Source organism: Phascolarctos cinereus, unplaced genomic scaffold (genome assembly GCF_003287225.1).
Source record: "Phascolarctos cinereus isolate Bilbo 61053 unplaced genomic scaffold, phaCin_HiC Scaffold_726;HRSCAF=1367, whole genome shotgun sequence".
Lineage (NCBI taxonomy): Eukaryota > Metazoa > Chordata > Mammalia > Diprotodontia > Phascolarctidae > Phascolarctos > Phascolarctos cinereus.
This window is the reverse complement of record NW_027556098.1, coordinates 229184372-229209767: the sequence shown is the minus strand read 5'-3', so window position 1 is coordinate 229209767 and position 25396 is coordinate 229184372. Positions and strand designations below refer to the sequence as shown.

Sequence of the window (25396 nt, the reverse complement as noted above, 5' to 3'; positions counted from 1 at the left end):
GATAGAGATAAATGTGAAATCATATACTTAGAAGAAAAAATTAATTTCTTAAGCATATGATGGGGAGATATGGTTAGATTATAATTTAAGTGAAAAGTATCTGGAGGTTTTAGTGGGCTTCAATCTGAGTATGCATCAACAATATAACCTGACAAATCGTAAGTCAATATTGTGCCCCGGACACAGGAGGTAACTGTCTTTCTGTACTGTGCCTAGTCAGACAATATCCAGATTAATGTATTTAGTCTTGAATACCACATTTCAAGGAAAAAGCATGCTGTATAGGAAAGGTTATTGAATTTGGAGTCATAGGTCTTGTGTTCAAATCTCATCTGTGTTATTGACTTTGTGCAAGTGACTTCACTCTAGAACTCAGTTTCCAGTTCTGTAAAATAAGAGGAGTGGCTAGCTAATTGCTAAGAATCCTTCAAACTTCATCAATGATGCTGTGGCAAGTTGGAACACAATCAGAGATAAGTGACTCAGTTGGTGAAGGGTCTAGAGACTAAATCACATGAGGAAGGTCTGATAGTAATGAGACTACAAAGCACAGTCATCTCAGATGTTAAGAATTTTAAATGTTGGACTTGAGCAACTCAACACATACGCATTCTATGTATCCTTTGGAACAAGCTATACATGATGATCCAGTGGTTGCAGTTATATGAGAAAAAAATCAATATTAGTAAATCAATCAACAAGCACATATTAAGTATTCATAAGGTACCACACACTGTGCTGGGCTTTGGGGATAAAAAGATAAAGCTGAAATAGTCCATTCCCTAAAAGTGCTTATGAAACATGCTTTCTATTACAGAGATATGACAGATTTAGGGTGCAGAATGAGATACATATATTTTTGTATACAGTCATTAAAGGAATTGGTTTTGCTTGATTATGCATGTTTGTTACAAGAAATTTGTTTTTTCCCACTGGAGGAAGAGGTGGGAAGGAAAGAAAATACATTTTTAATTAAAAAAATAGAAAGGTGGGGGTTTCTACAAATGTGAAATGTTGCATGTACTTTCAAGTAAGGTCACTACTGTTTTATTTTACTGTTTCACTTTGTTACAAGATATCTCTCATGAAGTGAGAATAATCATAAACATCTGTAATATAAAAACAAAATGCAGCAATAAAACTTAAAAATAAATATAAAGATTAAGAACATTAAAATTTTCTAGGATTGCAAACAAAACTAGAAGTTCTTGAAATTAAAGATGTAATTTCTCCCATCCAAAAAAAAGAGATCTTATAATCCAGCAGCATGTACCTATGAAGAGATATGTTAAATTGATACAAAATAGATATAAGGTAATTTTTGAAGAAAGGCTGTACTTGACCTGAAGGAACCTAGAGGTTCCAAGAGGGGAAGATAAAGAGGGAGGCCAAGAACTCTAGACATGGGGAACATCTAGTACAAAGAAATGGAAACAGAATTTGGAATTTACATGTGAGAGAATATTAAGAAGGCTGTTTGACTGGGTATTGGGCTGCAGTGTTCTGAAGAGGGGTGATATACACCAGGCTAGAAAAACTAAGTTGGGGCCACATTGTGAAGCATTTTCAATACTAAATAAAAAAAATTCATATTTGATCTTCAAGGTAATAGACAGTTATTAGAGTTTATTGAATAACGAAGTGATATGCTTATATATTAAGAAATCACTTTGTCAGGTGCATGGGAAGAGACTTGAGGCAAGAAACCAATTAGGAAGGTTATTGCAATAGTCCAGACTAGAGTGATAAGGGTGTGAACCTGGGTAGTGGTAGTATGAGTGGAGAGAATAGGACAAATGTTAGAGATGTGGAGTTAGAAATGATATTTTACCAGTGATTGGATACATGAGGTGAGAGTGGTGTTGAGGTTGTCATTGAGGTTGGCAACATGGGTAACTAGGAAGTATTTTGACATCCTCAACAGAAATAAGAAAGTTTTGAAGCAGAGTGGGTTTTGGAGTAGTGGGAAAGATGAGTTCTATAAGTTGATTTTGAGATGCCCAGGAGACATAAAAGTTAAAAATGTTTGGTAGGTCATTGGTGATACAGGAAGGTAGAATTAGATATATAGAAAAACAGTTATCAGCATAGAGATAATAAGGAAACCCATGAGATCATGGTGACTAATGAGGCCTCTGAGAAAGAGACAGACAGACAGATAGGCAAGCAGATGGACATAGAGACAGAGAAACAGAAAGTGTGGAGAGAAAATGATAAGGCCCTTGACAGAACCTTGGGGTACAACTACAGGTAAGAAGCATAATGTGGATGACAATCCAGACAAGGAGACCAAAACAAGCAATCAGAGAGAGGAAAAAATATAAGCTAATCCTCACTACCATAAAACCAAAAATAAATTCTCATAGCAGTGTCTTTGAACTCAAAGGAAATATTATCTATAATATTTTTAGTGATTACAAATTAATATGATGACTTACAGAGGGCACTAAGCAGCTAAACTTTGCTGTTATGATATAGGGTCAATAAAACTTACTGACATTAAAGAAAACATAATAATACAACTGAATTATTTGGTTTTCAGAAAGTCATGTGTTTGATACAAATATCCTCTACTTTTATGGAAACCTTTTTCTTGCTTTGAGTTAGGAGAATTCTCCCTGCAACACTCACCTATCAACATGGGCAGAAGCTATTTGCTAGCAAGGTTTGACACATATAGCAAACTATCTTGGACCTCATATAATGTTAATGAGGCCATGGATGAAAACTGCGTCCTCAAGCAGGCCAACTGGCTTTGCAAAAATAACTGTTCCAAGTCCACAGATTGTACTTCAGTCCTGGTAAGCCATGACATAAAAGCATACCATTGTTCACAGGGGAAACTAGACTGGAAAGCATGCACGAATATCATCATTACTGGAAAAACAAAACCCTTCTACTGAGAGTGAGCCAATAACATATTTGCATATGGGCACAACATTTATTTTCTCATAGGCACAAGAAATGAATGCTATTGTATAACGAGTTGCTTAAAGAGCCTTGCACAAAGCAAACTTGTGTTCCCTAAAAAGAAACAAATAATAATACTAATCATTCATATATATGTATATAAACATATACACACATACATGTATGATATATTGTTTTAATGTTTGCAAGGTATATTATCTACATTATTTCATCTGCAATAATACATCATTTCTTCTCTCGCATTTATAAATACTAATTTTGTAATTGCATTAAGAGACTGCTGTGGGTGAGTCATATTGGAACAGCCCTCCTTCTGACATCTGACATGGTTGCATGACTTAGCCTTCAGCATTCTGCCTGACAGCACCCCAGAGGGTATGATTACATTCTAGTGTGACACATGTTTGATTGCCTTCCTGTGCAAAAAAAATTAATTTTCTCTGTGAAGTTATCAAGATCAAACCTCAAGGAAACATGTATTAATCCAGGAGCCAGAGTATACTCTTGTTTAGTGTTGGAGGAAAAGATTCTAAACTGTATAAGACCTGCACAATCTTTGTTGCATTATTGCTGTCATCTAGACCTTCAGTTTGACTGATGAAACCTGAAAAAATACTGCTGAAGAGAAGAACAAAAGAACATCAGGAAATCCTTCCTTCATTTTCACATTCCCTCACTTGCACGCCGTGCCTGATTCCTGTTCTCTCTGATTCCAAACCACTGGCCTTGCTTCTGCTCAAATAGAACATACTGCAAAAAAGGACCAAAGGTCTGCTGGCAAAATAGCATATTGTCCTTTGCTGAGTTTTATTTTTGATGCCTGTGAAATGCTATATGAGCTCACCCTGGAGTGAAATCTGTCTGTAATCCTTCCCAAATCATCAGTGGAAAGCACTGATCTATAAACAGCATGGAGCTCAAAACCATTATCATGATTATTTTAATCAATTAAAAAGCATTTTGTATTTGCCAAACAGGTCACAGTATTTATTCTTACTCAATAGTATTGTTGATGAAGCCTTTTCTGCCTTAAAAAGAGCTAGAGCTTGAGAACCATCTTTAGCTATCCTCAGAGAGAAGGAAGTTTAAGAAGGCAAAAGCGTAGAGTGTAAAGCATTAGGTCTGAGTTCTGGCTTTAGACCTTAGGCAAGTCATAAATTCTCATGGATTCTATTTTCTCATCTGTAAATATATGTACTACCTACCTCTCTTTGATGTGGTGATGTTCAAGTGAGATAAAGCATATAAAGCATTTTATAAAACATGAAGGGCTATTTAAATCTGAGTCATCCTCCTCTTTCCTGTTCTTTAAATACTGCTATACCATCCATTACCGTGCTAACTAGGCAGTACTTGCTAAATCATTAGCCTGGTTGGTTGGGTCCATGTGATATCCCTTTTGGTGAGCAGGGAACAAGCATTTTGGGAATTAAAGGTTAGAATGTGATGTCTTCTTCAATTAAGTCTTGCAGAACACTCCATTTATCTCTGCATGGCCAGTGCTTAATACATACAATTGGGACAGCTCAAAAACATGATATCCTACAGTCCTACACTTTTCTGTCAATGGAAACTAATTGGGCATCATTCATAAAGCCAATTGGACATTTAAAGCATCTTGTTCCATTGTAGTAAGATATTACCAAGGATGGCCCAAAGCAAAATTGTGAAATGGGTCATTTGTTTCCAGTGCAGCTTCATTCCCTTTTATGTTCACACTCTTCACCCCCACCCCATTTCAATTTTATGCTCTCCCAGACAAACAAAGCTTTGGGCCTTCCTCTGTCTGTTTAAACTATTTCTCCTAACCCCAGTTCAGCACATTACCCAGTGCCCCATGTTTCAGGCCTTACATTTCTTCTTTCCTCCCAGTCCTTAACAAAAAAAGACTATAATTCCATCCTACTTATTCTTTCTGCCATTAACTCAATGCCACTAGGTGACTGGTTCAGCTAATCTGATAAACTGGTTTGGGCTGAGGTGTTAATGGCTGATGATACTTAATTTTTCACTTCCCTTCTCTCTATTTATATTTTAACTGTCTTAAATGGGTATTTACAATTAATTAAGACCAGGGAAAAGTGTGGGAATTTGAGATACCCTGAAGAGCAAAAAGGGAGATAATTTTAAGAAATCAAGTTATTTCTTGGTCCCTCAGGTCACATCACATAGAATGTTGCCTACCTTCTCTGCTTATAAGATCAGGCCTGGATATAAAAAATACATTTAAACTTTTAAAGCTTCAAACCTACTATCCAACTTACCACCCCATAATTCTTTTGAGATGACAACAACTCTGACTTTTCTGAGGAAAGTCAAGGCCATATAATACATTTACTAAATATACTATTCTCTCTTTATCAAAATACCTTTGTCTTTGCATCTATTTTCTCATTCTTCCCTCTAATTGTAGAGCTTTCTTTTTCTAAGGCTGGTATCTGGGATCTTCTTTTGTATGTTCAAGATACTATTCTTTGTCAGCTCCTTAGGAACCTGACTCCCATGAGTATCTTTCCCTTGTACAGTTTTCTGAATTCTTTTCTTTATACTATCTTACACAAGTGTTCCCCATCTTGTAGGAAAAAATGGAAAAATAATCATTTGCTGTAGTTTCTCATAATTCAGTTCATGTTTATTGGGTGCCTATCAGTGCAAGGCATTTTGCTAGGGTTAGACACTGAGGAGATACAAAGAGGATTGGGAATGATTCTAGCCCACATGAATCTTATACTGGGGGCATAAGGCATACATACAAATAAGTATAATACAATGAAAAGATGAGAAATACCATAGAACACATACAAAACAATGTTTTGCATGTCCAGAGGAAGGAGAGATTGCTTCTGGCTACAGAAATTATGTAGTGCTACATGAAAAAGACAACATTTGATCTGGGCATTGAAGCATGGCTAAGGTTCCAACAGGCAGAGATTAAAAATGGGGTAACAAGAAGGAGAGCATAGCAGGGAGATACTGGAGGCAGGTAGAATTGGTAGCTATGGGTGGGGAGAGCTACTAAGGCCTTGACCTAGGGTCAAGGGTAGTGGCAGCAGCTGGAATAGAAAGGGAGAAACAGATATCCAAAATGTTTTTTGTTTGCTTACTTTGCTTTTTGGTGAGGCAACCCTGGGTTAAGTGACTTGTCTAGGGTCACACAGCTAGTAAGTGTTTGAGGCCGGATTTGAACTCAGGTCCTCCTGACTCCAAGGCCAGAGCTCTGTCCACTGAACCACCTAGCTGCCCCCTCCAAAATGTTTTAAAGGGCAAAATTACAGGCTTTGGCAACTTGTTGGAAATAGAGGGAGGAGAAAAAAAATCAAAGATATCAAATGTGGATGACTGGTAGAATGTTGGTGCAATTAATACAAATAAGAATTTGGGGGAGAGGAACAGAATTTGGGAAGAACATAATGAGTTCATTTTGTAATATACTGAGCTGCAAGTGTTAATAGGACATCCTGGTGGACATGTTCTGACCACGTGAAAGTATGCTTCTGTAGGGTTCCATAATCTCTGATTGGTAATGGCCTGTGAACAACCATAGGTATCCCAGGAGAATAAACAATTCAGAAGGTATTGCAAAAGGAAAGTGCTGTTGATTACCACTCAAACACATCAGTGTTTTCTGTTCCTAAGACTACAGCCAATTTGTAGCTCAGCCTAGTAAACAGCGCTTCTTCAGAGGCAGCTCACATCATCTTACCAGCATACACATAGAGACACATATACACCTGAGATGTACCCACCCTCCTGCACAGTTCGAAGCCTCCCCTCCCCCAAAGAATCTGTGCCCCACCACTCCTCCTCTGTCTCACATATTATGGTAATCCTTAGAAAAAACTTTGGGGTTCCAGTCCTAGTTCTGCCATTAACTAATTAGGGAAAATTCATTATTAGGGAAATTAGGGAAATTTTTATTAGTCCTCAGTTTTTAAATCTTTAAAATGAGAAGATTGGACTAGATGCTCCTTAAGTCCCCTTCTAGCTCTAACATTTTATGATTATAGGAATGGTCAAAGACATAGGAATATCATTAAGAAGATAATATGGTATTTCTTTCTTTTAATAAATTTCTTGGAATGCTAGTCTATATTTGCTTCCTCCATTTTTTCACCATTCATATTTCCCTCTTGGTTACTTAAAGCCCAGATTTTGTCACAGCCATTGTAGTGAAACCATTTTCCTAAAGGTTCCCAGTGATCACTGCCTTGACAAATGTAAGGTTTTATTTTCAGGCCTGGTTTTCTTCCATGTTTTTATTCTGTTATATTTTGATACTATTTCTCATTCTTTTCTCTATCCTTCCACCCCAAAATTCTCTTCTTCTAATACTTATGTGATATATACCAGTTTGCTTCTTAGTTCTCCCATTGATCCTTCTTTAGTTCATTGTTGACTCTCCTTCCTCATGACACTTAACTATGAACATTTACTAATACCCACTCCTTTGTTGTACTCTTATGTCTTGGTGAACTTTTTTATTCTCTTGGCTTTGGCTATTACTACTCCTGCGAGGATAATTCCTAAAGCTGTACCTCCAGCCCTCACATCTCACCCAGGCTCATGTCCCATACCTGCACCTGCTTGTTATAAATTGACATGCATACATTCTGCTCTTAGTTCCAACTTTGCATGTCTAAAGCTAGTCTAAGATTTTTTTTAACCCAACTCCCTCTTTCTTGACTTTTCTATTTCTGTCAATACCATTGTCACTCACCCAGTTAGCTCAGGTTCAAAAATTTTCATCATTTTTATCTTTTTTTCTTTATCCCCTATATCTAGTCACAAGTATTTTTTATTCTTCCTCTGAAATTTTTCCCCTATCTGTCCCCTCCATTCATACTCATGTGATCCTAACTTAAGCCATAGTTATTTTGCATCTAGACCATTGTTATTATTTCCTAATTAGTTTTTGTACAGTCTCTCTCTGTCTACACCCTGTACCAGATTCTAATGCTATTTTTAAATAATCCTTAAAACGCCCTCCCCATTTAAAAAGAAATCACATCCCTCTGCCTCTCAAAAACCTTTCATTATTCGCCATTACCTATGGGATAAATTGCAAACCCCTCAGACTGACATTTAATTCCCTTTACCTTTCCCCACCTACTTTTCTAGCCTTATCTCCACTACTTATGCATAGCTTAATCACTTAATCAAGCTGGTCCCCTTCCCATCCATGCTTATTTTCAGCTCTCTATGAACTTAAACTTTTTTTTCCTTGCCTGGAATGTGCCTTTTTCCCATATGCCTATTTCAGTGATCCTGTTCTTCAAGGACCAATTCAAGTCCAACCTCCTCTAAGAAGTCTTTCACACAACCACACCAACATTCTTTGATCTCTTTCTTCTCTCATGGTTACTGTCTATGTGTACCATTCATTTTCTCACAGTTAAAAACTCCTACCTGGATGAAGAAAGGTTTGGAACCAACAGGACACCTCTCATCCTAGGATCAAGATAGAAGAATGTCAGTAATTTCCTGTGGTACCACAGGGTACATGCAGCTTATGTATGCGTTAACATAACTATATATATTTTCCCCTACCAGCAAGCCTTGGTCTTAACTCCACGAGATTCTCTTCAAATTATAAGCTAGCACTACCAGGATCCCAAATTCCATATTCTCTGTAGACAGAAGACTGAAGGTTTCTTTTCACCTGCTAATATGTGCGAAATAGAGCTAGCAGAAATCATAAAATGATGCCAATTGAGTCCACCATAATTTGTTATCTAATTTCAAGTGAGTCCTTACTGCATCAAAACAAACATTTATTATATACTAGTTGATTCACTCTCCTATTTTCCACAATGATTGTTCCAAATATTTACCTATACCTCCTCCCCATATACTTTCAGCTGAAGCCCTTACCTTATAAGTAACTAAAAGAAATTAAGGTCATTACTTAAGAGCCCTCCTTTATCCACTCCTCCTTAACTCATACCTCTCACACATTTTCCACCGTTATATCCTCCTTCACTTTAGTTTAAAAGATGTGGCTCTATTCCTAAATAAGATAAATCCTTCTACATGCACCTTTGATATCATCTGTTCATATCTATTCCAGCAGATTGTCTCCACTATCATCCTTACTTTCAGTTACCTTCATTTACCACTTCATTTCACCTCATTCCATATCTACTGGTTCTTTCCTTAGGGTCTACATACAAATCCATATCTCCTCAATTTTAGAATCACTCATATGATCCCACATGCCAGCTAGCTATTAGCTGTAACTCTCTTCTCCTTTGTGGCCAAACTCCTTGAGAAAGTGATCCATGCAGGATGCTTTTACTTCCATTTTTCTCACTCAATTCTAAACCCTCTGCAATCTGGTTTCTGGATGTAATGGTTCAGGCAAGAGCTGCGAAAGTCCTGAAGTAAGATGGTGGCTGTTTGAGTGCAGAGAAGACAACATTAGTAAGATATGTTCCAAAGGCAGAAACTACAAAATTTGGCAACAGACTGGATGTGTTGGGTTAGTGGGAGCGAAAAGTCAAGGATGATACCAGGACTTTTGCAGGTCTTGCCTGAACTATTACAAGAGCTTTCTAATTGGTCTCTGCCTCAACTCTCTTCACACCCTAATCCATTCTCTGCTCAGTTACCAAGGTGATTTTTCTAAAGCTTAGATTTTCTAAAGCCACATCTTCTGTTCAAGAAGTTCTAATAGCTTCCTGTTACCTCTGGGATCAAATATAAATGTTTCTGTTTGGCATTTAGCACACTTTGTAACTTGTCCCTTCCTACTTTTCCAGTCTTCTTACATCCTATTTTGCTACACTCATTCTACATTCTACACTAGCCTACTTACTCTTTCCTGAACATGGCATTCCACACTTCAGTGTGTTGGATTCCTAATTTTCTTTGAAGGCCCAGTTATTTTACTACCCCCTCTACGAAGTCTTCCCTGATTCCCTTGAGTCATCTCTCTCCTTGAATTCCTTCCTTCTTTCCTTTCTCTCTCCTTCTACCCCTCTTTTTACTCTTTCTTTCTTTCCTTTTTCTCTCTTTCTTTCCCTCTTCTTTTTCTTCTTCTTTTTTTGAGACTGGGTCACCCTATCTTCTTCAGGCTAAAAGTACAGTGGCCATTTTGATCAGCACAAAAACTCACCATATTGGTACTAGACTTAATGTGGATAGACAATAGTTTAGCGCACTGGAGCTCAGGCAATACACTAACCTCAGTCTCCTCAGTTTCTGGCATGAGCCACCTTGCCTGACTACTTAAATTTTCAGACTGTTTTGTCTATATGTTGACTGTCCTTCTCACATTCTCTGCTTAATAACATCCATATTTGTATACATGCTATATCTTCCCTAACACCTTGTCCCACTCTCCACTGGTTCATTAGACTAAAAACACTTTGAAGTCAGGAATAATTTCATTGTCCATCTTTGCATATCTAGTGCCTAGAAGAGACATTTAATAAATACTTGTTGAACTGAATGTAAATAATCATGGTTGATAGTTTACCATTAGAGCAACATACTTCCTCTTGAAGCAAAATAATGAGTTGTAGTTCATTTAGTTATTACTACTAATTGCTTTCAAGGGATTATTTTTCTTTTTCTTTTTTAATAGCACTGGCATTCTCTAACCTCTCCATAATATTAATAGTTAATACTACTAATGGTTTTTTTTTTTATATTTTGCTTGGTCTGAAACGTCATCTTGGTGTAGGAATTGTATCTCGAAGATAAAATACAGGAAGTTTTAAAAAATAAATAATTACTCTAAATGTTCCCTTATATATTCCATCTGCTTCTGGATTATAAATGTCATAAGAGTAGGCAACAAGCTTTATTTATTTTTATGTCTAATGGCTATTAATATTATTAGTAATAATAAATATGAACACAATTGATATTATTAATAACTAATATTGTGTCTACTGATTTGCTCATTTGTCCCTGTTGCCTTAGAATGGCTGTCTGTCTTTAGCTTCATTGAAAATGAGACATTTCTCCTGTGGATATATTCTTAGGCAATTTAGTTCCTTCCTTGTACACCAGTAACTAATCAATAGATAAAGTACTTATATTAAAGTAGATTCTTGAAGGTAAAATAACCTATTTAACCTCTGGATGATTTTGAACTATGTTTTTTTTTTCTCCTTCCTTTTGCAGAGAAATGATGAAGAAGCTGTTGTGGATAGGGGCGGAACTCGCTCAATCCTCAAAACACACTTTGAAAAGGAAGATTTAGAAGGTAAGAGTTTTCTTTCATTGGACAGGTTATTTGACTCAATTTCAAAACACATTTTAGGCAGAAAAGTTATGGCAATCATTAAAAAGCATTAAATTGGGGGGAACTAGTTTGTTTGAGGAATGTTGTAGCAACTAGAATGGGGGAAGCAGTTGGGTAGGCAAAGAGGCTCATAGGTATAAGGTTTAAAGTAGCTTTGGAGGTCATCTACAACAACTCCCTCATTTTACATATGGGGAAAATGAGGCACCAAGCCTTATGTGACTTGCCCAAGGTCAAAAAGGTAGTCAGTGGCACAGGTGGGATTTGAACCCAGGTTGCTTGATGCCAGCCCTAGCTCTCTTGCCACTCTATCACATTGCCTCTGCTGTTTGACTTGGAAGCAGCAGGTGGCAGCAAGATGGGTTGGGTCATGGTGATCCATTACTGATGGAAGTTGATCAGTGATATTGGGGTGGGTGAGAATGTCATCAGGGCCGCAATTATTGACAGAATCCTAATCAGCTCTTCAGTTAAGCACGTAAGCCTAACGTCTGAACCTATAGTTTCTCTAGATTAAGATTTTAAGATGTTAAGGTGTTAAGATTCTCTTAGATTAAGCAGCATTACTATTACCACAACCAATCATCCACAGCATAAAATTAACCTGTCTTCTAATCTAAACTGAATTCATATTCCCTCTTCATGAGTAAGAATCCAAGGCTTGATGAATTCTGATTCTCAGTGATAGGAGGAGCCAATGGTGAAGATAGAGGTGATTTTTTTTGCTACAATTCTAAAGGAAAAGGGGCATGAAGGCACCAAAAGTTCATACCCTCTACTTTAAAGGGGTAAATAAGACAGGGTCTTCGCAATTCAAAAAAAGAATATGTTAGATTGAGATGGCACATACATGTGTGCCAATGCATTTGCCACAGGGAAAAGGGCAAATGATTTGTGCATACTCTGTGTTTCATTGCATAGCATTTCATGGGGCAAAGCCTTGGGCATTTTATTGGACTGAAAATCATTCTGAGATAGCAGTTTTATATGGTAACCAAAATAGCTAATATTGGACCTATGGTTGTCATTGTTGTAGGGAAGTCCCTTCATCAATGTAGCTTTCCTGTAATCTACCTTAAAGAATTATCTCAGGTACTTGGGGGTTAAGCAAACTAAATTCTTGGGGTCATGTGGAAAGGGAGAGAGGCAGGATTCAAACTTGGTCTTCCTGACTCCAAGGTGAGTACTCTATGCACAGGCTATATCTACTTCAGTCTTAGGCTATATTAATAGAAGAAAGAAAAAATGGTAATGTGATTTAAATTCACTCAATTTAGTTCAATCTAACAAATATTTAAGTGCCTACATTGCCCCAATTAACCATCATTTGAAGTATGAAATACAGTCCATCATGCCATATTTTGGATGGGGTATTGGCAAGCTGGATCAAGTTTAAAGGAGGGTGAACAAAATGGGAGGGGACTAGAATCAATATTATTTTAAAAATTAGTTGAAGTAGCTAGATGTCTCAGTGGATAGAACACTGGACCTAGTCAGGAAGACCTGAGTTCAAATCTGGCCTCAAACACTTATTAGCTATGTGACCTTGGGCAAGTCATTTAATCTTTGTTTGCCTTAATCCACTGGAGAAGGTAATGGCAAGGCACTCCATTATCCAGTATCTTTGCCAAGAAAACACCATGTTAGTATGGTCCATAGGGTCATGGAGATTTGGACATGACCAAATGACTCAACAACAACAACAACAACAACAACAACAACAACAACAACAACATCAACAACAGCAAGAACTGAAGCAATGGAGGTATTTCTTCTGTAAGAAAGTCTTGAAGGGGACATTATTGCAGTATTAGGAGATTTTAAAGTTGTTGTGTGAAAGAGGGATTACATTTATTTCTACTGACCCTAGAGGGCAATGAAAAGTGACCTTTTTTTTTTACCAAAGGGTAAAATCATAGGATCTCAGAGTCTCAGGGATTGAAGGGATTTCAGAAGCTATCTAATCCAATACTATTATACCTCTAACAAGACTTCAACATCTCTTACAAATGGTCATCCAGTCTCCACTTGAAAACCTCCATTGAGAGAGAACCTACTACCTTCCTAGTTCAATTTTGAATAGGTCTAATAATTATGAAGTCTTTGTTGTTGTTATTGTTTTTATACATTGAGTTAAAATCTTCCTCATTGCAGCTTCCATCCAATGCCTACCAAGACTAGTGGACAAGTCTCATTTCTCTCTTATATGACAGACATTCAAATAGGAGAAGACAGTTATTATGCTTCCCCTAAGTCTTTTCTTTATAAGGCTAAGCATTACGAATGCTTTATATAACATAGTCTCCAGTCTTGTTATTATCTGGTAGCTTACCTTTGGATGAATTCTAGCTTTTCAGTGTAGGCAAAACACATTTTGGGGGAAGGGGGACAACATTGCATTGCTGACTTATTTTGATATTGCAGTCCACTAAAACACCCATACCTTTTTCATCCAAACCACATTCTAGAATGTCTTCCTCACTCTACACCTGTCAAATTGATTTTTAAACCCAATTAGAAATTTATATATTTTTAAACTTTATTAATTTATTTTGAATTATCAACAATCACTTCCATAAGCTTTTGAGTTTTACATTTTTCTCTCCTTCCTTCCCCACCTCCCTCCCCAAGACAGCATGTAATCTGATATAGGCTACACATATACATTTCTATTAAACATATTTTCACATTAGTGATGTTGTAAGTAAGAATTAGAACCAATAAGAGGAACCACCAGAAAGAGGAAACAAAACACAACAGAAGAAAAAAAATAGCAAATAGCATGCTTCAATCTGCATTCAAACTCCATAGGTCTTTCTTTGGATGTGGATAGCATTTTCCATCATGAGACTTTGGAGATGTCTTAGATCCTTATATTGCTGAGAAGGGTTAAGTCTATCAAAGTTAGTCATCACACAACGTGGCTGTTACTGTGTACAATGTTCTCCTGGTTCTGCTCACTTCACTCAGCATCAGACCATACAAGTCTTTCCAGGTTTTTCTGAAGTCAGCCTGTTCATCATTTTTTATAGCACAATAGTATTCTGTTACATTCATATACCACAACTTGTTCAGCCATTCCCCAATTGATGGGCATCCTCTCAATTTCTGATTCTTTGCCACCACAAAAAGAGCTGCCGCAAATATTTTCCTACATGTGGGTCCTTTTCCCATTTGTATGATCTCTTTGGGATACAGCCCTAGAAGTGCTATTGCTGGGTCGAAGGGAGAAATTCATATTTAATCTCTACTAAGTTTCATCTTATTAGATTCAGCCCCATTTTCTAGCCTATCAGATATTTTTGGATCCTGACCCTACCATCTAAACCACATTGTTGTTGTTGTTGGTCTTTCATTCTCAAAGAGGACCAATGCATCTCATGGATAATGTATTGACTTGTACATGAATTGGATTTAAGTGAGGCATAACTGTGCAAAGTCATTATATCTCTCCTCCAGGATCATTGAAGTCCAATGGCAAGACAAAAGTCGAGACAACTCTCAATGGCCCAGGATGTTGTCCCTCTAAGACCATCTTCAGTGGTCTTAAGAAATACTTATCAACTGACTGATTAACTAGTACCACTGTCAAAATTATAGAATCAAAGAATTCAAGAGTTGGAAGGGATCTCAGTAGCTATCTAGTCCAATATATACATAACAGGAATCCCATTATATTAGTACAGATAAGTGGCAAGTCAAAAGATCTCCAAGGAGAGGGAATCCAAAACTGCATCAGTCAACAAACACTCGCTCTTTCTGCCCAGTGGAAAGACATGGAAGCCAAAGACAATACTGATTTAAAGTACAATCTTGTTTACAAAATATTTCTGAGGATGGCAGAATATTATAATCAGTAGGACCTTACAAAAGAGTAAAAATGAATTGAGGAGAAAATGGAGTAGATAGATAGATAGATAGATAGATAGATAGATAGATAGATAGATAGATAGATGACAGATAGCAGATAGCTAGATGATATCTGTAGAAGAGGGAAAGAGGGAACAATTTAGGGAGAGAGAAGAGAACTTATGAGATCATGGTAGCCATGCTATTTCACCTCAAGAAGATTTGTAATGACACTCAAAGGAAGAAAATAAGCAGATGCAAATGTAACTGATTTCCTGGCATTTCTATGGTTTAATCTTATCATTATTGACTATAAGGGAACCACCAGACTTTGACTCAACCTCCTCAGTATTTCATATAAGGGAGTACCTATGACACTGAAGCAGATAAAATTGGGAAGAGCAGCTGTACCTGAGCAAATATATAAGAAATATTTATTGTAGAAAACACAATTTAAATGCATCCAAAGATCAATTTTCAATATGTCTCATCAAAAAGTATTTTGTTAAAAAATGCAAAAGGTCACAAATATTATTTGTACTTTTAAAAAAAAGGATAATACAGAGGACAGAAGCAGCTGTTAGCCCATATGCTTTTTTCTTGTTGCTACAAAATAATCTATGTACATCCTAAGGGTATCTTTAATACATATATAGTATATATGTATATGTGTATATATAATATGTATATATTTAATACATATATATTATTTCTAATATATGTGCATGTAATATATACAGTGTTAGATGCATAATACGTATGTATTAAAGATACCTGAAGGATGCACATAGATTATGAAGAATTTACTTGGGGCTGGAACCGATGGAGGGAGTGACCACATTAGTGAGATCACATATTTATTAAAGTGTTGAATAAGTATTGATAATTTAATATAAATTTTAATATTTTAAAAAGAAATAGAAGACATAGTTAATTGCTGTTTTTCTAAACTTTTATACTTTTTTCCCCCAGCTCATGCTAAGTAAATAAATGTGCTAGCATTTGTTGGATACACATAGAAACTATAGCAAATAGATTTTCTGTCTCTCTTTCCCCTGCTTTTGGTCCATGGGAATTTAATTCTACTGAATTAAAAGGAAAATCTAGAGAATTACATTAATTAATATTTTAGAATGGGAAAATAATCCCTTATAAAGAAATCTTGGGCCGGGGATTGTTGGGTGTGCTAACCGCTTCAGGGAATTAGTCACTTTTATAAGTGAACACTTACCATTAGTGTGCTATTTCATAAACAACAGCTGTAGTGTATAAATTGGTTCCTTGGTGAACTGAGGAATAGCCTTCAAGGTGTTTAGTATATACCAAGCAATTAATTATTCATCACAATGCATTCTAGTGAATGATTAACTGTTTTCAGATTTGAAGAAAGGTATTAAGCATTAAATGCTATTATGTGCCAGCCACTAGGCTAAGCACTTTTATCAAATACTACTCATTTAATCCTCCCAACAACCCTGAGAGGTAGGTGCTATTCTTATCTGCATTTTAGAGTTGAGGAAATTGAGCAGAAAGGTTGTGAATTACCGAGGGTCACACAGCCAATAAGTGTCTGAGGCTGCATTTGAACTCAGATCGTCCTGATTCCAGACTCTACTGGCATGGATCAAGTCAACAAGCATTTGTTAAACATTTACTATGTGCCAGGCACTATGCTAAGTGCTGAAAATACAAATATAAGCAAAAGAAAGACAGTCCCTGCCTTCAAATTGCTTATATTCTAATGGGGAGGAAGTTGACAAACAACAAAAAGTAGAATGGGTAGTTGAAGCATGGTGGATAAAGAAATCTAGAGAATCAGGAGGGAACATAACTGACCTGAAAAATGGAGTTTCCAGACTAACCAGAGAAATGGTGCTCAAGAGTGGAGGGATCTTCTGGAATAAGAAGGTTCCTGGGGCCTGGTAGAGAAAAGGAAGAGAGAAAGGGGAGAAGCATTTATTAAGCACCTACTATGTGCTAGGTACTGTGCTAAGTGCTTTCCAAATCTCATGTTACCATCTCATTGATCAGAAAGAAGTCTGTAGAGTCAGGAGCCAAGCCTAGAAAGGAATAAATGTTAGTGTCAGAGAACAAAATGACCATGAAGCTTGATCAGAGTCGTTGAGCAGCATTGATACTCACCAGCTAGTATTTAGGATTCAACCTCTTAGACTTCCCATTTCTCGTCCAGGGTTATAGGGTAAGGAGATGTTGTTGAGGAGGAAACACTGAGAATATTGTAGAGGGCAACTACAGTGCAGCTCAGTGTGCTTTCCAAGAGCAAGCTGACATTGTGAAGCAGGTCAACTTTATCTTTTATGCCTCCTACCTTTAGTTCTACACTCCTTTGTCCCATCTCCTCTCTTAATGCTTGTCCAGTAAGCTGCAACACCTCTTCCCTTTCAAGAATGAGAATCTTCCTCATCCTACTCCCTCACATTGCATCAAAACTTGCTCTCTGAGCCTTCATTTACACCAACATGTTAATGATTAGTAATAGCTTAAAGCATCTACCTTAAGGGGAAAAAATATATAATTCTAAAATTGGGGTTTCAGAGATAAGTCAATATTCAGATGAGGATCTTTGTGAACACTAGCAATTGGTGGAACCCCTGAAGTCATACCACATAGTTTGTAATCCACACTCAGGGCCCACATGAACTGGATTCAATCTGGGAGGCTTCTTTATAATAATAATTTTGACTTCTGCTCCCGCCTTGGAAGCATCTGAATTTGGCTTGTTTCTAATTCTTTCCTATGGGTCTTCAGTTCCCTTGCAAATATCAAGCTAACAAAACAATGAATAGGATTATATAAAGAGATTCATAATAGCTGCATGCCAGTAATTGTTATCAGAGAAATGTCACAGTGGGCACCAAGTTTCCAGCCTCATGAATTGCTATGGAAAATTTCAGGACAAGTCCAGGGCCAGCTGCCCTTCTCCTTCTTTCTGGCGTTTGAACTGCCTTTGGTCTGTTGTCTGCTCCCAGTTGCTGCTGCCTGTTCACTGTCTCTGCCCCATCACTTGCTGCTGCTGCCACTGATGACCACTTCTCACTATTTTTTCTTCTTTAGAGAGATATAGCTCTTTGATACCAGCCATGAAATAGACAGGACCAATATATTCTTGATTAGTTAACTCATTTTAAAGCCTTACTTTTAAATGTCTATAGCTTTATCTGTCAGAACACAAAAGGGCTTCCCAGGTGTCTGTGAAGACCTCCTGATTCACCCATTTTATCTGATGGCCTTAGCCTCTCGTTGAATTAGGGGCACTGAATTCAATTTGCCTCTTCCTTGTTAAAGGGTGAGCAAGGTTATACTACTCACTGCCAATGTTCTTATGATGAGTTTGGATAAAAACACTTTCAACCCTTTCCATTTGCCTTCCCATTTCTAGCATTTCCCAAGTCAGCCGTGCACAAGTCCTTTCAATGATGCCCTTATTATAGTTCATTTGGGGTTGGGCTGAGGGAGGGTCATGCGGTTTGGATAACATGATAGTTTTTTCAATGGTATTCCTTCTTGGTGAGGAAATGCCATTTACCTTTGAAGACCAGTATCTTCCCTGTAAGTTATAGTCTAAGAGAGTTGCTTGAGGGTACTGGGAGATTAGATGACTTGCCCAGGGTCACTCAGACAGTATATTTCAGAACTGGACTTGAACTGAGATCTTCCTGACTATAAGGCTGTCTCTCTATCTATGCCTTGCTGTCTCACTCTAGACATAGATCATATCTAGGCTGGAAAGGATCTGCTGTCTTTTGTTCAGTAGTTTCTTAGCCATGCCCAACTCGGTGACCCCATTTGGGGTTTTCTTGGCAAAGATATTGTAGTGATTTGCCATTTCCTTGTCTAGCTCATTTTACAGATAAAGAAACTGAGCCAAACACTGTTAAGTGACTTGCCCAGGGTCACACAGCTAGTAAGTATCTGAGAACAGATTAGAACTCAGGAAGATGAGTCTTATAAAACATAGTATATATCTATAAAACAGCCATCTAATATAGCCATTTTACAGATATGGAAACTGAGGCCCAAGGGGATTAAATGACTTTTCCAAAGTCACACAAGTAGTAAATTTCAGTAGTAGGATTTCAATCCAAGTCCTCTCATTTGATAAGCAAGAACTCTTTCCATTGTGTCAGTCCATAGGCACACCCGTATCAACAGACCTTGATGAAGATCTATGTCGCACCATTCCTCTAATACCAGGATAGCCATGATGGCTGGCCACTTCTAACACACAATTGGACTGTGCTTCTTAGGCCCTTCCCTGCCTGCTTTCAGGATCTGTATCGATTAATGTGTTGTAGTATATGTGCTCTGCTATTATGGCACCACTACCTGCTAGTGCAAGTAGCTTAGATCTATCGCTGCTGACAGGCCTCCAAAATGTGATGTGGCTCATTCCTGAAGCTTTGGGCTCACATGGATTGGATTCAAGGTAACTTGAACCCTCTTTGCCCTCACTCGGAAGTTTCCTTGGGGAAAGTCTAAAGTAGAATCTTACCTAGCTTTTTCTTTGGGACATTCTATCCTCCTGCAAGTGCTTCAGGCTAATAATATATGGGACACAGAATAGGTTTTATTAAGACATATAAAAAAGATAGTATCCTAACCAGAATGGGGGGAGGGGAGTAATAAGCTATTTCCTAGTTAAGGACCTCTTCCCCAACCCCTTCCTCCAGTGCATTAGAGCTTTCTTGAGGCTTCTCTGAGCCCCAGAGTAATGTGCATGGCTTAACCCTAGACTTTAGGGGAAGGGAAAGGAATAGTACTCAAAGAAGGGTGCATTAGAACTCCTTCCTTGCCAACTATGTAGGATAGCAATCCCCTATGTGTTCTTTCCATGATTTTTAATAAAATCTATTCTATATCCAATGCCTTATGAAACTGGAGTGCTTACAGGGAAACAGAATACCCCTACAAATTACCTAAAAATGAACCAAATTCAGATGTTCTCAGGTAAACTTATGGGAAGATGTTTCAAAATGAAGCACAGAATTATTGAGAAGTCTTCAGGATGGAGCCTGATCCACTTGAACCCAGAGGTTCAGTAACAAGGTACAGTTTGCATGGCATACCCAGATGTGAGACCAACCCTGAATACCCATCATGCAGTCCTCTTCTTAGCTCTATATTGCATATTTTGTAGAAGTTGGCCTAACACCAGCACTGTCCTAATTCTGGTTTGATTTGGGGACTCATGAAATATTTGCATATCTTTGATACAATGAAACTTAGCTTCCCTGGACACTCCTGCTCGTATTTCCATATGGAAATACAGTGGTCAGCAGGGGAGGCTGTGACCACTTGGGCAGACTTCAGAAATCCACAAGTTGAGAGGCCCCAGCTCTATGAGGGTGAGACTTTAATGCCTTTAGGTGACCAGGAAGCCATGTTACAGGAAGTAGGGGCACATTATGAGAAACATGGAATCCAGTCCTTTGCACTTTATCATTTGTCTTTTGGGCCCCAGTTTGCCTCTGAACCACAATTCTAACCCAACACCTACCACTAGGAGTTAGTGGACAGAATTGTTATATTTCTGCTCTTCATAATTTTTCTTCAACTAGTGTATGTCCTTGGCACACATTTAGCATCAGTCCTCTTTAGATGCTTTAGAAATTTCAGTGTGGTGTTCTATTTACTAAAAATGTCAAACTTCTGCATTGATATTTCAAATGACTATAACTCTAATGGACATATTGAGATGGGGTGAGTGAATACCTATAAATTTCTTGAGTTCCTGGGAAAATTTTCCTAGGATCCCAGTTTCCTAGGAGCCTTAAACCTAGGAAATGACAGCAGGCAATTTCTTTATGGCCTCTTCTTCTTCTTCTTCTTCTTTTTTTTTTTCCATTTGAAGCTCTGGTTACCTATTATTTCAAAATAGGTTAACTTATCTAGTACATGCTGCATATTTTAAAAATGGATTTTAAAACTGAAACACTTTTACTTAGAGGTTATATGTACATGCATATCTTACGAAGAAATCAAAACAATTTAAAATTCTGAGCACAGCTTTCAAAATGCCAAGTGGTTACAGGTATAGGTTTTCCAGGACTGCATATTTTGATGAAAACTTATTATATGCAGAGGTAGATGCAACCTCATGTACATTAATAGCTACTATTTATTTATTTCCAATGTGAATTCTGATGAATGATGTTAAAATAAATCACATAATTCAGTAATAGGGCACTAATTTTGCGTAACTAGATTTTAATATAGTTTTTAATTAGGTATATATTGTATAATTAATGCTTACCACATGCTAAATTACATTTTAAGTACATTTAAAATGATACAGATATAGGATTCTGTAATTGTTTTCATATATCTGTATAAATATAACCCAGCTGCACTTTAACCTATTTTGCAGAAATTTGAAGCTTTAATTGGAAAAAGAAATGTGGCTAACTGTTGAATCCTGGCCTGTAAGTTGAAGTAAAATGTATTCTCTCCAACTCAAAGTCCAACTCTGCCTGAGGAGATATTAAAATACTTTTGGTTGAAGATTTAAATGAACGAGAAAGTGTCTTGGTGCTCTCTTTCTTTTGTTTATGCCAGCTGAGGACTCATTTGATAGTGATTTCTCCTTCTACCACCTAAAATATTATAGAACTGAAGTCCTATGAAATGTTCCTTTGATTTCCCAAAGATAATTAAAACAATGTGATGTGCTCTGTATTGCCAACTATGGTAATCTCAATTAAAAAAAAACGGATAAATACTGAGTGTTGATCATGTAGTTACAATATTATGCTGACCTTTAAAGATCCAATGATGAATTCTAGGTTTGTTTTCTTATTCACTTGTTGCCAAAATTTCATCCCATCACTTTGGGTGTGTTCCATACTTCCTCAGCAAGACGCTATAATACCTCTTTATAATGATGACAAGCTTATGTCAGGGAACCAGCAGAGAAAGTGTATGTTGGAGACTTACTGGGCGTTGCACTTGTAAGTGATTGTGCTCAGAAGTCTTGTGTGGGCCTCAGCAGACTGACCTAAATAGAGCAGATCCCATGATCTTGGAAGTTTTACTATTTTTTCAGGCTCTACTGATTCAGATTCTTCCCGTGGCTGGTTTGGTTTTGACTGGTTAAACTGAAGGGTTTGACTGGTGGCTTGGTATACCTCCTTATGGTATTCACCATGGGCAAAAAGATAGGACATTTAAACTCTTCTAAGAAGTAATATATCTTCAGAGTTGGATGTGACTGGGAATGGTGTGGCCAAGCAACAACCCAAGAAGGAAAGAGCTGCATTAGACTATTGGCCTAAAATTAATTATAATAACATGGTTGATCTGATCTAGACAGAATCTGACGCAAAGTACATTTTGACTGTAATTGGTTGAATTCTTTATACTGTGGGTCTAACTATTATCATAAAGGGTAGGTTTCTGTTAGAACACCTCTGGCTATTTAATCTTACAAGAAGGTAGCCATTTTGTGTTTCTGCGATATTATTATTTCAGTGGAGAATAAATACCTATATTTCAAATTGCTTCTTGATAACTAGCTTCAGTCATGTTCCTTTCCTTTTTGTTTTTTTCTTTTCTTTGGTAGTGAATAATTGATTTTTCTTTGTCTTTCATTCTAGAAGTTTTTTGCCCCCTCTTCAGATCTAGAAAACAGTTCTTGTCTCTGTCCTTGTTAGTCAATTGTTTTTTGTTGAATTTAATGTTGATGACAATGTTTATTTACCCAGCACTGTTTGTTAATTAATTACATAGGCAAAAATTTTTTTAAATGAATGTTAAAAATTATCTTTACATGTAATTGGGAAATTAAATAGTATTTTTTAAAAATTAATAATGTTTTACAGGATTGCACATATATAACCACTATCAAATTGCTTACCATCTTAGGAATGAAGGAGATAAAGGAAGGAGGGAACAACTTTGGAACTCAAAATTTTTTTAAAAGAATGCTAAAAATTAATTACACAGGATCTACTTGAAATTACACATTTTGTCTGCCAAACATTTTTTGGTGCTTGAGCTATATGTGCCCAGAAATGGAGGTTAGACAGACAAACTTAAGTCATATCCAACACTTTCAGTCAATCAGTCAGTAAACATTTATTAAACACCTACTCTGTTTCAGGCACTGTGCTAAACTCTGGGTATATGTAGAAAGACAAAAGACAGTCCCTGTTCTTAAGGATCTCCCAGTCTAAAAGGGGAGACAGTATAAAAACAACTCTGCACAATTTAACAAATTTCATTTCTTTATAGATTATTTTCGATACTACAACACCTTCAATTTTCATAGCAGTTTTATCTCTTCTACTTTACAAAGGCCACCAAAGTTTTGAACACACCACAAAGTCTACTCATTATTAGTAGACTATGAGAGGAAGCATGCTGACACTCTGAGAGGTTGTCACGTAAGTATAGTAAATAGTGCAGATGAATTTGAAACCAGTTCTCTGAATCCAAACCCAGTCTTCCATTGCACTATGCTGCCTTGCCCTTAACCTCTCTAAATCAGGACTGTGAGGAAGGTACTTTAGTAAAACTTCAAGTGTTGTATAAATGAGAGATATTATTAGATCCCTTATGAATGGAGAGAGTGTCTTCTGTATGTGTAGGTAGATGTGTGCATATGTGTGTGTATTCATGCCCCATTTTCAATCAAAGTTATGCTACAGTAAAAGAAAAGGAATTCCTTTTCATTACATTAGATGTAATCCTGTAAATATTAAAAGACGGAATTTTAAAACAAGGAAAGTGATTTCTTTAATCCCTAAGTACTTTGCTTGAAAAATGTTTAATACTTTGACAACAAACCACAAGTGGCCAAAGCCTCTTAGGTTTTCAGTGCATAGGTTGAGATTAACAGTCTACTTTTGTTTTCTGTTTCCCAGACATCCCCAACCTGATTAAGTATGTTCATTTTTTAATTATACAGCCTAATAGTGTGTTTTGTAGCCTTGTGAAGGTGACATTGTAAAAGAGATCAGCTTAGTCTGCTTCTTGATTAAATTGTTATAAATGTCTTTCCTTTACTAAGCTTATGCCCCAGAGGTACCCTACTTTCAAACACAGCATTTTGATATTCCTTACTTCGTGCAGTATATGGCTGTCTCTACAGTGTTCCCCCCTGTACAAGAATATCCCCTTCCCTAGAAATTAAGTAGGACTGGGCAATTTCGGGGCCACTGGTCAGATGGGAGATCTCTCACAAAATCATTATAATCCACAAAAAGTTACAGGGTATAAAAATCTGTACTAGTCAATGTATCAATGATTTAAATTTTCCCAGAAGTCTTAGTGGCTGATGCTGAAAGTAGGTTGCTTGAGTCCTAGGCTTATTTAAAAAACAATTATATCTCTTTTGTACAAGAAATAAAAAGATTAATGAGTTATTTTAAGTGAAAAAAAATGATGTTCATGATAAAAAAAAAAAAAGACCAAATGGGATGGCATTGACTATTGAAAGATTGTTTGCCGTGGAGTCAGGAGACTTGGATTTGATTCCTGGCTCTGCTATTAGCTGTATGGTAGAGGCTATTCACTAAATCTCTCTGAGCCTCAGTTTCCTAATCTGTAAAATGGGGACAGTTGGGATAATAGTAATTACACTGTTGTATTTCCCTTACAAGATTGTTATGATGGAAAAACTTTGGGAACTTTGAAGCTCTTTATTAATGTAAGCTATTATTAAAAGAGTTAATCTTGTTTTTGTGAATTTTTACAGCTCTTAGATCTTCAGCTTTACAAGGGGCATTATAAATATAATAGGATTGGTCCAATTTTCCTCAGTATCCCGAAATCCCTTTTCTCTCTTGCCCTTTTTTGCATGCTTTTTCAGCCATCCTATTTCCTGTCCACTTACCTAGTCACTTCCTTGTGATATAATAGTGCTGAGTGGAGGTGGTTTTGGTATTTTCAGTTCTATTGCTCATAGTCCTACTATGAAATATGAAAACGTGTCCCCAGCCAAGATATGTCAAGGTGTTAAAGTTATAGATGGGTATGTAAAGAGTCTTAATTCTCTCTCCCTCTCTCTCTCTCTCTCTCCTTCTCTCTCTCTCTCTCTCTCTCTCTCTCTCTCTCTCTCTCTCTCCTTCTCTCTCTCTCTCTCTCTGTCTCTCCCCATCAACCTATCCAAGTAGTTGGAAGCAATGAAGGTTAAAGAGATATGCAGAATGATAAACAATTGGCAGGGATATACAGGATTACCTCAGGGAAGTTCACTTTTTCCCAGATGAGCTTCAGAATGTTTTTTAAAGAAAAACACTGAGGCCTTTAGATCCAGTTTCTTACAGCTTTCCCTTGGAAGTCTCCACATGAAGGCTAGTCTAGATTCTGGAGAGAGGTGAGTGGGGAGAAGTTTCTGTAAGGGGG

The 25396-nt window shown here is 37.1% G+C and overlaps 1 protein-coding gene across 4 annotated transcripts in view; it reads left to right on the top strand.

The window, feature by feature from the left end:
* The window catches only part of SLC4A10 (solute carrier family 4 member 10), a 373505-nt gene that overhangs the window by 134035 nt on the left and 214074 nt on the right, over positions 1-25396 (top strand). For all 4 annotated transcript variants that reach the window (XM_021004923.2, XM_021004925.2, XM_021004921.2 and 1 more), the window contains exon 2: positions 11062-11143. In XM_021004923.2, coding sequence (XP_020860582.1) covers positions 11062-11143 — 82 coding nt within the window. The remainder of the gene's footprint in view (positions 1-11061; positions 11144-25396) is intronic.